At 41.0% G+C, this 14,040-nt stretch overlaps 1 protein-coding gene across 1 annotated transcript in view; it reads right to left on the bottom strand.

Annotated features, from left to right (window-relative positions):
- Window positions 1-9,790: 9,790 nt before the first annotated feature.
- cacna1g (calcium channel, voltage-dependent, T type, alpha 1G subunit) overlaps window positions 9,791-14,040 on the bottom strand; it is a 257,996-nt gene continuing 253,746 nt past the window's right edge. The window contains exon 33 of the mRNA XM_060939888.1: window positions 9,791-11,163. Coding sequence (XP_060795871.1) covers window positions 10,276-11,163 — 888 coding nt within the window. The 3' untranslated portion in view covers window positions 9,791-10,275. The remainder of the gene's footprint in view (window positions 11,164-14,040) is intronic.

The raw sequence follows: 14,040 nt of genomic DNA, 5'->3' as shown, positions 1-14,040 counted from the left end.
CAGTTCTGGATTCAATCACCTCACTTCACGTGCATCAACAACATTTGTTGGTTATAATGTTCCTTTTTCTTTCTTTTGCACGTGTTTTAATTGCAGTAAACATGAAGTCATACAGATCTACTAACACTTCTACCAAAACTTACTGCCTCTGGCTTTGGATGAAGATTTGGATTCAGTTTTAGATTTGGGCTTTTGTTGAAAGTACAGTTTTAATCATATTTTAGTCATTTGGTTATTATAAGTTAAAAAAAATCATTCTAAACAGTTTTGTTCCTCAGTGAAAACTAAAGTGTTTACCCATTTTACCATCAATTTTGCCAGTGTTCAATAAACAAAACAAAAATGCAAATACAATAGTTTCCCAAGATTTAATTCCCTGTTAGATGCAATGCCAAATCATTTTAGAAATGCACAAAACCAGATTTACTAAAGGCTTTCTCCTTCTTTGCTTTGATTTGTCTGAATGGAAATTCTGGATGCTGCTTTCATTTGTAATTTTACTCTGGTGTAATGCTGGGTAGTTTGTCATCAGTTACGCTAGCTCTCACAGCTTAAAAGCACACCAAAGAAAAGGCCTTTTTTTTCTTTAGAGGAGAAACACCTTTTTTCCCCTCAGTGTAACCTCATTGTAATCAACATGTTTGAAAATGTTACCAGTATGGAGTATTATAGCATCTTTCTTCAACTACAAAGCATGAATGTGCAGACTCCGATCAGAAAAGACAAGTCTGAAGTTTATCTAGCTCTCTGTACTGTGCCTTAATTAATCCTCTTATGAACTGCAATGAGGGGAATTAAAGTTTCTTATTTGTCAAGTCTCCCAGTAATGAAGAATTTGCTCATTTTTATGTGTTTGGTGAAAATCTCATTATTTTATCATTATATATTGAAGAGTGAAAATATTATTATTATTATTATTAGTAGTAGTAGTAGTAGTAGTAGTATTAATTAGTTTTTTGTCAGGGGAACACACTTGGTGACGAGCATTTTTCATCTTCATCAACAAAATGAACACTGATTGAAGGAAGGTTATTTCTTGTTGATTGCATGGAGTTATGCCAAACAGCTTATTATTCAACCTGAAGAATTCTGGGTGTTTGTAATATGTTTTTAACCTCTGTCGCTTTGCTTTTCAGCACTCTAAGATGCGTTGGGGTGTGCAGTTCCATTTAGCAGTCTACTATGGATTGTGGACTGTGACCTTGTTGTGGTGTAGCAGCTTGCATGCCCCTATGAGCTCGAGAGCTTATGCCGGTGGAGATCCAGTAGGGCCTCTAGCAGGTTCAACCTTGCCGGACTTGGTCTTGGAGGAGGGGTCTGATGAACAACAGTCCATTTGGGTCCATTATGGAGAAAAGGTACTGAGCAAGCTACCGTAGGGCGTAGAGACACCAACATATCTGAAGTCGGAAGAGCCAGCCTGCCTGAGTCAGTCCAAGCCAAGGTTCAGCCCTCTGACTCAAATGGTGAATATCACCTTTGACTGCTTATATCCAGTACCACACCTGGTGATTTGTGTCTCCCTGTGAGTCCACTCCTTGTGTTTCTGGAAGAAGGGCGCAAGTATGGAAGTTGGGCAGTCTACTTGCTAGCAGCAGTGAGGTTAGCACCCTTACTGCAACAAACTTTTTCAAACCTGCTAAAGACTCTTAAATTACAACATCGCTACAGCATCGAGCGAACAGGAAGCGCCACCGCAGGAATGATGGGGCGGGGTCAAAGCTTACAGGACTCCCCGCACCTGAAAGTCCCAAACGCCATCACAAATACATCTCTCAGATCAAGATTGCATCTTGGAATGTAAGAACCATGTCCAATGCCTCCTCGTCTAAATGCCATGCTCCTGAGCGACGTTCAGCTCTTATTGCATCTGAGCTACAAAGACTGTGCATGGAGAATTCATTTGTTACAGTATCTTGTGGTGTGCTGGCATTACATCTCTGATCTGATAAATCACTGAATCTTTCATGAGCTGGCCAAAAAAATTAAAAGTCCCAAAGAGTCCAGATCCAGGGAAATATCTTGCTGGATCTTGGATTCTGCCTTTGGAAGCTTTTTTTTTTTTTTGTCTCTTCACACAAACTTCAAAGACAACAGTGTCAGTTCAAAATGTTGCATCTTCCATCCTATTTTTTTTTTAGATTCAAAAGGTCATTGCGAGCCAACAGCTAAAGCCTACTGATATTCTGCAACCTAGAGTAGAAAGCTATGAAATGTGAAAAGACTGCACACATCAAGTTATCTACTGTCACAAAAATAAAACCAGTCCCAGGAAGCCAAAGGCCATTTACTTGAGGTGATGTTTACCAATAAAATAAACTTTTAGGTAGAATTACACCTTTTTATCAAACTGTCTTCCTGGATTGGAGGGGGGAAAGACCTGACAACCTTTATCATATTTACTGTTTCTAACTGTTCCCAAGCACATTTGGCAAAGGTGTGAAACACTTGCGATATCTGTAAAAAAAAAAAGGCAAGTGAACACTGCACACAAAATTGTGTTTATAGATTTCCTATTGACTCTCTCAGGTTGAAAAGGTTTTAAATGGTGCATAAAAAATTGTGAATGAATACTACGGTAGGGCGGCACGGTGGTGTAGTGGTTAGCACTGTCGCCTCACAGCAAGAAGGTTCTGGGTTCGAGCCCAGTGGCTGACAAGGGCCTTTCTGTGTGGAGTTTGCATGTTCTCCCCGTGTCTGCGTGGGGTTCCTTCAGGTGCTCCGGTTTCCCCCACAGTCCAAAGACATGCAGGTTAGGTTAATTGAAGGCTCTAAATTCACCGTAGGTGTGAATGTGAGTGTGAATGGTTGTTTGTCTCTATGTGTCAGCCCTGTGATGACCTGGTGACTTGTCTAGGGTGTACCCCGCCTCTCACCCATAGTCAGCTGGGATAGGCTCCAGATTGCCCGCGACCCTGTACAGGATAATTGGTTATGGGTAATGGATGAATACTACGGTATTGGAGAATAATTTCAGGTTCAGTGAAATGTCACTGTAATTTATGACACATAATAGTCATGTTTTCAGAAGACAATCAAGCAACTCTATTCATCTCAACCACTGCTCATTCACGCAGTGTGCCCTAAAACAGCATCTTATCAATGTCCTATTGAAGTTGGACAATTTTCTTTTTGAAAACAGACTTGAATAGGCTGAATATGAATCAAGCCTATTGCACGCCAGCGTAATGAAATTCTCCATGATATAAATCAGATATTCGAAATAACTAAGAGTAGGTACAATTCTGAGAATAGAATGGTGATTATGGTATAAATATTTGCAGTATTTTTATGAAACACATTTTATAAACTTCTGTAATCATAAAATTTAATATTTGAAGCTTAAATTTCTTCATTAAAAACTGTCATGCATGTACTGAAGGATCCTTTAAGCACACTCCATACTGTTTGACTTTGTACTGTTCAGGTGTGGAGGAGTAATGAGTAATTCATAATCACACTATAGTCATCTGGTGTCACCCAGAAGAGGATGGGATCCCTTTTGAGTCTCAAGGTTTCTTTTTCAGGAAGAGTTTTATCGTCACCGTTATCCCTATTTGCTCATTACAGATCTAAATCCACATTCAGATTTCTGTAAAGCTGCTTTGTGACCATGTTCATTATTGAAAGTTGTAATGTGGTGGTGGGGACGTGGTTTGTGCTTAATATGGGCTGGAGTCGGGGGAATGAGTGGTAGAAATGAGTGGCAAGGAGATAAAGAGCAGGTCCTGGGCTCGAGCCTTTCTGTGTGGAGTTTGCATGTTCTCCCCGTGTCCGCGTGGGTTTCCTCCGGGTGCTCCGGTTTCCCCCACAGTCCAAAGACATGCAGGTTAGGTTAACTGGTGACTCTAAATTGACCGTAGGTGTGAATGTGAGTGTGAATGGTTGTCTGTGTCTATGTGTCAGCCCTGTGATGACCTGGCGACTTGTCCAGGGTGTACCCCGCCTTTCACCCATAGTCAGCTGGGATAGGCTCCAGCTTGCCTGTGACCCTGTAGAACAGGATAAAGCGGCTAGAGATAATAAGATGAGATGAGATAGAGAGGGTTGCAAGGAAGTGAGCAGTGAGAGCTGAGCTGAGCTGTGTGTGTACTCGCCTCTGTATGAGACCATGAGTCAGAAAGCACTGAAAAGCACTCATGGAAGAAAAGGGAAAATAAATAGCTCTTTTGGGTTGTCCCAAACCTGATTCCCATTTCCTCATTGTCGTCCCAAAAGTGTGAAAGTTATACAAATAAAATTGAACTGAATTTCTCTGTGATGTAGCATTATTTTATACAGAAATTTAGTTAATGGTTAAGTCCAAAAGGATTAGGGTGAGTAGCATGTTGTAAAAACTTAGTTTTGCTCTGATTAGTGAATGAGCAGACCAGCAGTGAAGAGTGGCGATCCCTCTGCCTTTATCAGAACTCAATGTTCTACTGGGAAAATAAACAACAACAACAACCACAAAAAATCTGTATGAAATTGAGATCACAATCACACAAGAAATGACATGTAAGGTCAATTTATCCAATCCTTTAAAGAAAAAGGTTTTTGAAATAGCTGATTTACCAAATATGAATACAAGATACATTGTAAATAGATCTGCATGACCAAAACATGATAAATTCCAAAAGAAGATTCTCATCTAAATGTTAGAAAGGGTTCCTCATGCATGATTATTAAGAACTGATAGAAGAACAATTTCCCTAAATGTAGAAAATACAGTGGTGCTTGAAAGTTTGTGAACCCTTTAGAATTTTCTCTATTTCTGCATAAATATGACCTAAAACATCATCAGATTTTCACACAAGTCCTAAAAGTAGATAAAGAGAACCCAGTTAAACAAATGAGACAAAAATATTATACTTGGTCATTTATTTATTGAAGAAAATGATCCAATATTACATATCTGTGAGTGGCAAAAGTATGTGAACCTCTAGGATTAGCAGTTAATTTGAAGGTGAAATTAGAGTCAGGTGTTTTCAATCAATGGGATGACAATCAGGTGTGAATGGGCACCCTGTTTTATTTAAAGAACAGGGATCTATCAAAGTCTGATCTTCACAACACATGTTTGTGGAAGTGTATCATAGCACGAACAAAGGAGATTTCTGAGGACCTCAGAAAAAGCGTTGTTGATGCTCATCAGGCTGGAAAAGGTTACAAAACCATCTCTAAAGAGTTTGGACTCCACCAATCCACAGTCAGACAGATGGTGTACAAATGGAGGAAATTCAAGACCATTGTTACCCTCCCCAGGAGTGGTCGACCAACAAAGATCACTCCAAGAGCAAGGCATGTAATAGTTAGCGAGGTCACAAAAGACCCCAAGGTAACTTCTAAGCAACTGAAGGCCTCTCTCACACTGGCTAATGTTAATGTTCATGAGTCCACCATCAGGAGAACACTGAACAACAATGGTGTGCATGGCAGGGTTGCAAGGAGAAAGCCACTGCTCTCCAAAAAGAACATTGCTGCTCATCTGCAGTTTGCTAAAGATCACGTGAACAAGCCAGAAGGCTATTGGAAAAATGTTTTGTGGATGGATCACATGGAGAAGAAGGCTATTGGAAAAATGTTTTGTGGATGGATGAGACTGAAATAGAACTTTTTGGTTTAAATGAGAAGTGTTATGTTTGGAGAAAGGAAAACACTGCATTCCAGCATAAGAACCTTATCCCATCTGTGAAACATGGTGGTGGCAGTATCATGGTTTGGGCCTGTTTTGCTGCATCTGGGCCAGGACGGCTTGCCATCATTGATGGAACAATGAATTATGAATTATACCAGTGAATTCTAAAGGAAAATGTCACAACGTCTGTCCATGAACTGAATCTCAAGAGAAGGTGGGTCATGCAGCAAGACAACAACCCTAAGCACACAAGTCATTCTACCAAAGAATGGTTAAAGAAGAATAAAGTTAATGTTTTGGAATGGCCAAGTCAAAGTCCTGACCTTAATCCAATCGAAATGTTATGGAAGGACCTGAAGCGAGCAGTTCATGTGAGGAAACCCACCAACATCCCAGAGTTGAAGCTGTTCTGTACAGAGGAATGGGCTAAAATTCCTCCAAGCCGGTGTGCAGGACTGATCAACAGTTACTGGAAATGTTTAGTTGCAGTTATTGCTGCACAAGGGGGTCACACTAGATACTGAAAGCAAAGGTTCATATACTTTTGCCACTCACAGATATGTAATATTGGATCATTTTCCTCAATAAATAAATGACCAAGTATAATATTTTTGTCTCATTTGTTTAACTGGGTTCTCTTTATCTACTTTTAGGACTTGTGTGAAAATCTGATGATGTTTTAGGTCATATTTATGCAGAAATATAGAAAATTCTAAAGGGTTCACAAACTATCAAGCACCACTGTATTTCCTTTCCTTCCTTTCTGATGTGTTAAGCAATCATTACAATTATGACCTCACCATGGCATGTCTCTGACTGACTAAATGAATTAAAGCAAATCATGTGAATTCTACTTGGTGTGTTTAATCATTAAGAACTTGGATGCAGTGCAAGAAATACTCAACTCTGTTGATGTAAATTACCTTATTAATAGCAGGGAAATTACTCCAATCAGAAAATCATATCTTATGCTTGACTATAGTGTAACACAATAGCAGGCTGTTGGAAAATGTTTCTTGTCATATTTATCAATGTTATCTACATTTTAAATCATGTATTACTGCAGGAAGGGTCAGAAAACCGGAGACATATGTGTGATGGCATGGGAAAACCCTTCATACACGGACATTTTCTCATGGAAACAGTTCGAACTAAAAACTACAGGTTTTCCTGAACCAGCATTTTAATGTCTGATTCATCCCAAAAGTGAAAAAATGGAGAAAACTGCTTTTAAAGAGTCCTTTTTCAGACTGTGGAGCAGGAACCATCAGGGACATTTTACGATCTGCTCTCTGATGACGGTCTTAGGCTTATGCCCAGATCAGTACAACATGTATCTGTCCAACAAATTGATCACAGCCTGACACTAACTGGATGAGAAATCACATTTATCTAGCAAAGTTTTAGACATTTTAAGACAGGCTGGCTGTTTACCAGATAATTATTTATATTTGTTCCCTACTCAACATGCTCTGTGCAGGACATAGTCTAGGCAAGAATAAAAAGTAAATAAAAATATTTCTATGTTGTTTTGGTGAAATATGTTATATGGCCAAAAGTATGTGGACACCTGACTATCACACCCATATGTGGATCTTTCCAAAACTTGCCACAAAGTTGGAAGCACACAGTTGTTTAGGATGTCTTTATATGCTGTAGAATTACAATTTCCCTTCACTGGAACTAAAAGGCCCAAACATGTTCGAGCATAACAGTGCTCCTGTGCACAAAGTGAGCTCCATGAAGACACAGTTTGCCAAGGTCGGAGTGGAAGAACTCAAGTGTGCAGCACAGATCCCTGATCTCAACCTCACTGAACATCTTTGGGATTAACTGGAACATCGATTGCACCCCAGGCCTTTTTGCCTGACATCAGCACTCAACCTCACTAAAGCTCTTGTGTCTGAATGGGCATGGTCACACACCAAAATCTGGGAAGCCTTCTCAGAAGAGTGGAGGCTGTTGTAGCAGCAAATGGGAACAAAATTTGTACTTGAATGTTCAGCAAAGTGGGGTGGCACGGTGGTGTAGAGGTTAGCACTGTCGCCTCACAGCAAGAAGGTCCTGGGTTCGAGCCCCGTGGCCGGCGAGGGCCTTTCTGTGTGGAGTTTGCATGTTCTCCCCGTGTCCGCGTGGGTTTCCTCCGGGTGCTCCGGTTTCCCCCACAATCCAAAGACATGCAGGTTAGGTTAACTGGTGGCTCTAAATTGACCGTAGGTGTGAATGTGAGTGTGAATGGTTGTTTGTCTCTGTGTGGAGTTTGCATGTTCTCCCTGTGTCTGTGTGGGTTTCCTCCGGGTGCTCCGGTTTCCCCCACAGTCCAAAGACATGCAGGTTAGGTTAACTGGTGGCTCTAAATTGACCGTAGGTGTGAATGTGAGTGTGAATGGTTGTTTGTCTCTATGTGTCAGCCCTGCGATAACCTGGCGACTTGTCCAGGGTGTACCCCGCCTCTCACCCATAGTCAGCTGGGATAGGCTCCAGCTTGTCTGCGACCCTGCACAGGATAAGTGGCTACAGATAATGGATGAATGGATGTTCAACAAAGCACATATGGATGTGATTGGTTAGGTATCCATAAATTTTTGTCCATGTAGTGTATATTTATCGTTTTCCATATAAGCAGAAAACCTAATGTTGATCAAAACCGGATTTTGGGCTCTTTGCCAGAATTCAAGCACAAAGACCTCTGGGTTTTCCCAGACCACCACACAAATAAAATATAAAGTATGCTGTGCTACATTGAAGCAATTAAGATTCCAGCTTGATCAAACCTAATGTAAATTTAAGATGTTGACACAAAAAGCTCTATCTATGTACAATGTTCGGAAACAACTTCATATTTTACTTTACTAAATCTGAATCACCTTTGTCTCAAAGGCCAAAGATGCAGGAGATAAATTGCTATTTTTTGTATTTCTTTTGGCAGTAAAAACATCAATGGAGCTGGGACGTGCTGTCAAAGCTACTGAATCATAATGTTTTAGTGTCTCTGATGTCAGCCATTTGGCCAAGGCACTTAAAACTTAAACCCACAATGAAAAATGTTTATCATGTGAAAAGAAAAAACCTGGTTAAATTAGCTTATTGCAAATGTCACACACACACACACACACACACACACACACACACACACACACACACGGATCTCAAAACAAATTTTGATTATAAAGTTATTGATATGTTACTGTAAGGTTAGGAAAACACAATCCTGCACTGTCTACACTGACACGATATACTTTACTAAAGTACACTGATCGAGTACTTACACTTTATCACCAGTCCTCACTCATCAAACCTTGCAGTTGTTATACCGTACGTAACAAACCGCCTGCTTGTTATTTTGAAACGGAAACTGTTTTTTAAGATGTGCAACTTCCTCAAGGGTTAAAAGAGATGAACACATGAAGCATAAGATTATTAAAAGAAAGGGCAAACACTGAGGAGAAATTGAGAAAAAAGAAATAGCAAGATTGATTTCAACCTGTAAGGTGGAGGGATATGCTGTAAACAGGTTTAACACAGAATGTATTTTGATCATGTTAAACAGAAAATCAGCTGAACTTTCTGAAGACTGGTAGAAAAACAGAACAATGGATTGGGATATTATTTTGATACTGAAATGTATTTTACCTAATAAAGGTGAATTTTACATAAATTTCTTTAAAAAAAAAAAGACTACAGAGCTGAATGCATGTATAACAGGTCAATGTCACAGGGTTCATACAATGAAAGAAATGAACGGCTGCACATCATGTTTGCTTTTTGATAAATAGGCCAATAAGGAGGCTGTGCCTTGTTGTTGATAGTATGCATTTCAGGGCATCAAGTACAAACACAAATAAGGCTGATTATTCAACTCGCTAAGATAATTTGCTTGTGTTTAAAAATCAAAGAGCAATTTAATTTGTTTATATATATATATATATATATATATATATATATATATATATATATATATATATATATATATATATATATAAACAAACAAACATTATTACTACAAATACATGGATCTTGGAACTTGAATGAAAAAAAGTTTCCTTCTTTTCTTTTCTTTTTTAATCCTCCCTAAAGCTAAACATTTTCTATGGTGAAAAAATAAAGCAAAACAATAAACAATTTAAACATTGAAAAGTCACAAAGGGACACAAATAAAAATATATTGAAATTAAAAAAACAAATCTACATCCTGTACAAATACTATGGCCCAATAATTTAAGAAAATAGTGTCTCTAAAACGTTCATATTGCTTTGTACCTTCACCACTGCTCTTGGGGAAGAAGAGCTGTGCTAAAAAGTCTCCAAAACAGCCAGAAGGAGCCCTGTGTGGGCCCTGAGAACAACGTTCAATAGGAGGTCATTGGATTCCCAGCAAATGCCTGCTGGCAAGATGGAAGAGAGACAGTTCCATTATTAGCTTGGTTTGTTCTCAGTACAGTGTCGTTTTGCTTTCTTTTTGGCAGTACAGAACAAATACAATAAATGATCACTATTCATAATGATCACTGGTTATTCACCATTGTTGTGTTTTATACTATTACTCTATGCTATTATTACTATTATCACTGTCATGGACACACAGAGTGCATCGTCTTGTTTATGCATGTGCATAAACGCATTTGTATGCACTTTTGTGCATTTGTGTGTGGACATGTTCAGTGCTCAGAGCTTGTCTTCTCAAAGGAGAAGTTGGGTAGAGTTAATAGCTTGGGGTTAGAAACCACCTCTTGGGGTAACCCATCTCCTCCTCCACCCAGATCGAATGATTCCTTGGATTCACTGGAGGGTGCTCTCCTTCTCAAGCAGGTGTCCCTGCTGGGCAGAGAGGGTGGCATTGTGCCCATCCCAGTGTCCAGCACGAGCTGGAAGTTCCTTGGAAGCACCAGCCCCTCTGGAGGGTCCACAGAGATGCATGGAGGGCTCAACTTCTTCTTCTTGCGGCTCCGGGGCGAGGGTTGTTGCAGGCTGTCTGCACGTGACACAAAACCAGAGGACACTGAGCTCCGCTGGGGGCTGCTCTCCACTGACGGATACACCTCGATGGAGTGGCGCCGTGGGTCATCAAGCCAGGAAGAGGGCCGAGGCAGTAGTAGTGGTGCCTGCTTACTCTGCACGTCCGCACTGTGGTACTTCTTCAACTGCCTCAGAGATGGACCGCGACCTTCACACAGCCCTCCCCCAATCCCACCTCCTCTAATGCAATCCCGACCTCTATGATCTTCAAAGCCTGATTGAATTATTTGAGACACCTCCTGATCCACCGACTCCTCCTCAGCAGGTTTATCATGGGCAGGGGGAGAGCACCGGTGCCTGGAGCAGATGTTGTACTGATCATGAGGGTTGTGCTGCGTGTGAACACTGCCGCGCATTGGTTTGGGAGAGGCGCCTGGCGTTGCAGGAACGAGGAAGAGTGACGGCTGAGGAAACTGCTCCAGTGCTGGGAATGTAGCAGGAGGAGTGGAGAGTTCACCAAGCCCCATGGGGCCCTCATTCTCCCCTCCTTTTGTATACAAGGCCTCCTGAGAGTCAGTGCTCACTGCCACCTGAGGAAAGCATGGGTGGGAGAGGTGGACATGAGTAGGAAGGGAACGAGGGAGAGTGTTTAAGGCATGATAAGATGAGAAAGAGAGATTGTTAAAATGAGACTGGAAGGGATTACGAGAGCTGGGAAAGATGAGCAGTGGGTTTAGAGTAGAGTTCACCATTTGTAAGTCAAGCATAAAGTCTGTGGTTCCAGCAAGTGCACGTTTAGTTTGAAAATATTTAAAATATTTGTAGCTTTGGAGTGTCTTTTCTGTTCTTCTATAGAAATAATGCCTTGAACTGGTATGTGCACTTTCAACAATATCAAGATGTCGCTCAGTGCAAGGCATAGATTGTAGCATCAATATCTGCCCTTTCCTCTTATTTCTTACTCTCTCAGTTCATCAATTCAACCAATCGCTTCTGGTAATTTATTTATTTAGAGGAAATACACAGGCTTTAGCTGTCATTAAAGGATACACACACACACACACACACACACACACACACACACACACACAACTTGCACTTCTCAACTAGGGCAGAGGATTGCTTAACCTAAGCAAATCCTATCTGTCCTGTTTGGCAGACTGCACTCTAAGCCACTGGGCTATACTGTAACAGATAACGAAACCCCCTTTCTCCAGAAGGGGCTGTGGGGCAGAGATCACACTCTGAATAAATTGACTATAAGTTTATCTCCTGCTCACAAGCCCAGTAGGAGAAATGTGGTGGAAGTGAACTTCAAAGAAGGGCTAAAGATCAAGCAGAGTCATATCATAATTTGGAGAGTTAAAGGACAGAAATGAACTAAATTGTGTGTAGGTGTACTGCGGCCTTCGTGGTTACTGAAACAGGCAGGCATAATATAGACATCACTGCCATCTAGTGGTCATTTAATATATGTGATAAGCATTTCTGCAGGCACTTGGTGAAGGTTAAGTGCACTTCCTGACTGAAATACCAAGTGCACAAACGTCTAAATGACTGTACAAATCAAATGAGTAATTTGAACTGCGTCAATCCATAATACAACTTGAACTTGTCAAAGTTCACCCATTCATTTACCTTCAGGAAATGCTTAATCTGGCCACTGTTTTACAGAAGATCTGGTATCTACAGTGGTGCTTGAATGTTTGTGAACCCTTTAGAATTTTCTATATTTCTGCATAAATATCACCTAAAACATCATCAGATTTTCACACAAGTCTTAAAAGTTGATAAAGAGAACCCAGTTAAACAAATGAGACAGAAATATTATACTTGGTCATTTATTTATTGAGGAAAATGATCCAATATTACATATCTGTGAGTGGCAAAAGTATGTGAACCTTTGCTTTCAGTATCTGGTGTGACCCCCTTGTGCAGCAATAACTGCAACTAAACATTTCCGGTAACTGTTGATCAGTCCTGCACACCAGCCTGGAGGAATTTTAGCCCATTCCTCCATACAGAACAGCTTCAACTCTGGGATGTTGGTGGGTTTCCTCACATGAACTGCTCATTTCAGGTCCTTCCACAACATTTCGATTGGATTAAGGTCAGGACTTTGACTTGGCCATTCCAAAACATTAACTTTATTCTTCTTTAACCATTCTTTGGTAGAACGACTTGTGTGCTTAGGGTCGTTGTCTTGCTGCATGACCCACCTTCTCTTGAGATTCAGTTCATGGACAGATGTTGTGACATTTCCTTTAGAATTTGCTGGTATAATTCAGAATTCATTGTTCCATCAATGATGGCAAGCCATCCTGGCCCAGATGCAGCAAAACAGGCCCAAACCATGATACTGCCACCACCATGTTTCACAGATGGGATAAGGTTCTTATGCTGAAATGCAGTGTTTTCCTTTCTCCAAACATAACGCTTTTCATTTAAACCAAAAAGTTCTATTTCGGTTTCATCCAGCCACAAAACATTTTTCCAATAGCCTTCTGGCTTGTCCACATGATCTTTTGCAAACTGCAGATGAACAGCAATGTTCTTTTCAGAGAGAGTGGCTTTCCCCTTGCAACCCTGCCATGCACACCATTGTTGTTCAGTGTTCTCCTGATGGTGGACTCATGAACATTAACATTAGCCAATGTGAGAGAGGGGCGGCACGGTGGTGTAGTGGTTAGCGCTGTCGCCTCACAGCAAGAAGGTCCTGGGTTCGAGCCTCGTGGCCGGCGAGGGCCTTTCTGTGCGGAGTTTGCATGTTCTCCCCGTGTCCGCGTGGGTTTCCTCCGGGTGCTCCGGTTTCCCCCACAGTCCAAAGACATGCAGGTTAGGTTAACTGGTGACTCTAAATTGACCGTAGGTGTGAGTGTGAATGGTTGTCTGTGTCTATATGTTAGCCCTGTGATGACCTGGCGACTTGTCCAGGGTGTACCCCGCCTTTCGCCTGTAGTCAGCTGGGATAGGCTCCAGTTTGCCTGCGACCCTGTAGAAGGATAAAGCGGCTAGAGATAATGAGATGAGATGAGATGAGATGAATGTGAGAGAGGCCTTCAGTTGCTTAGAAGTTACCCTGGGGTCTTTTGTGACCTCGCCAACTATTACACACCTTGCTCTTGGAGTGATCTTTGCTGGTCGACCACTCCTGGGGAGGGTAACAATGGTCTTGAATTTCCTCCATTTGTACACAATCTGTCTGACTGTAGATTGGTGGAGTCCAGACTCTTTAGAGATGGTTTTGTAACCTTTTCCAGCCTGATGAGCATCAACAACGCTTTTTCTGAGGTCCTCAGAAATCTCCTTTGTTCGTGCCATGATACACTTCCACAAACATGTGCTGTGAAGATCAGACTTTGATAGATACCTGTTCTTTAAATGAAACAGGGTGCCCACTCACACCTGATTGTCATCCCATTGATTGAAAACACCTGACTCTAATTTCACCTTCAAATTAACTGCTA

Source organism: Neoarius graeffei, chromosome 14 (assembly GCF_027579695.1).
Source record: "Neoarius graeffei isolate fNeoGra1 chromosome 14, fNeoGra1.pri, whole genome shotgun sequence".
NCBI lineage: Eukaryota > Metazoa > Chordata > Actinopteri > Siluriformes > Ariidae > Neoarius > Neoarius graeffei.
The sequence above is the reverse complement of the archived record's forward strand: the minus strand, read 5'-3'. Positions and strand labels throughout refer to the sequence as shown.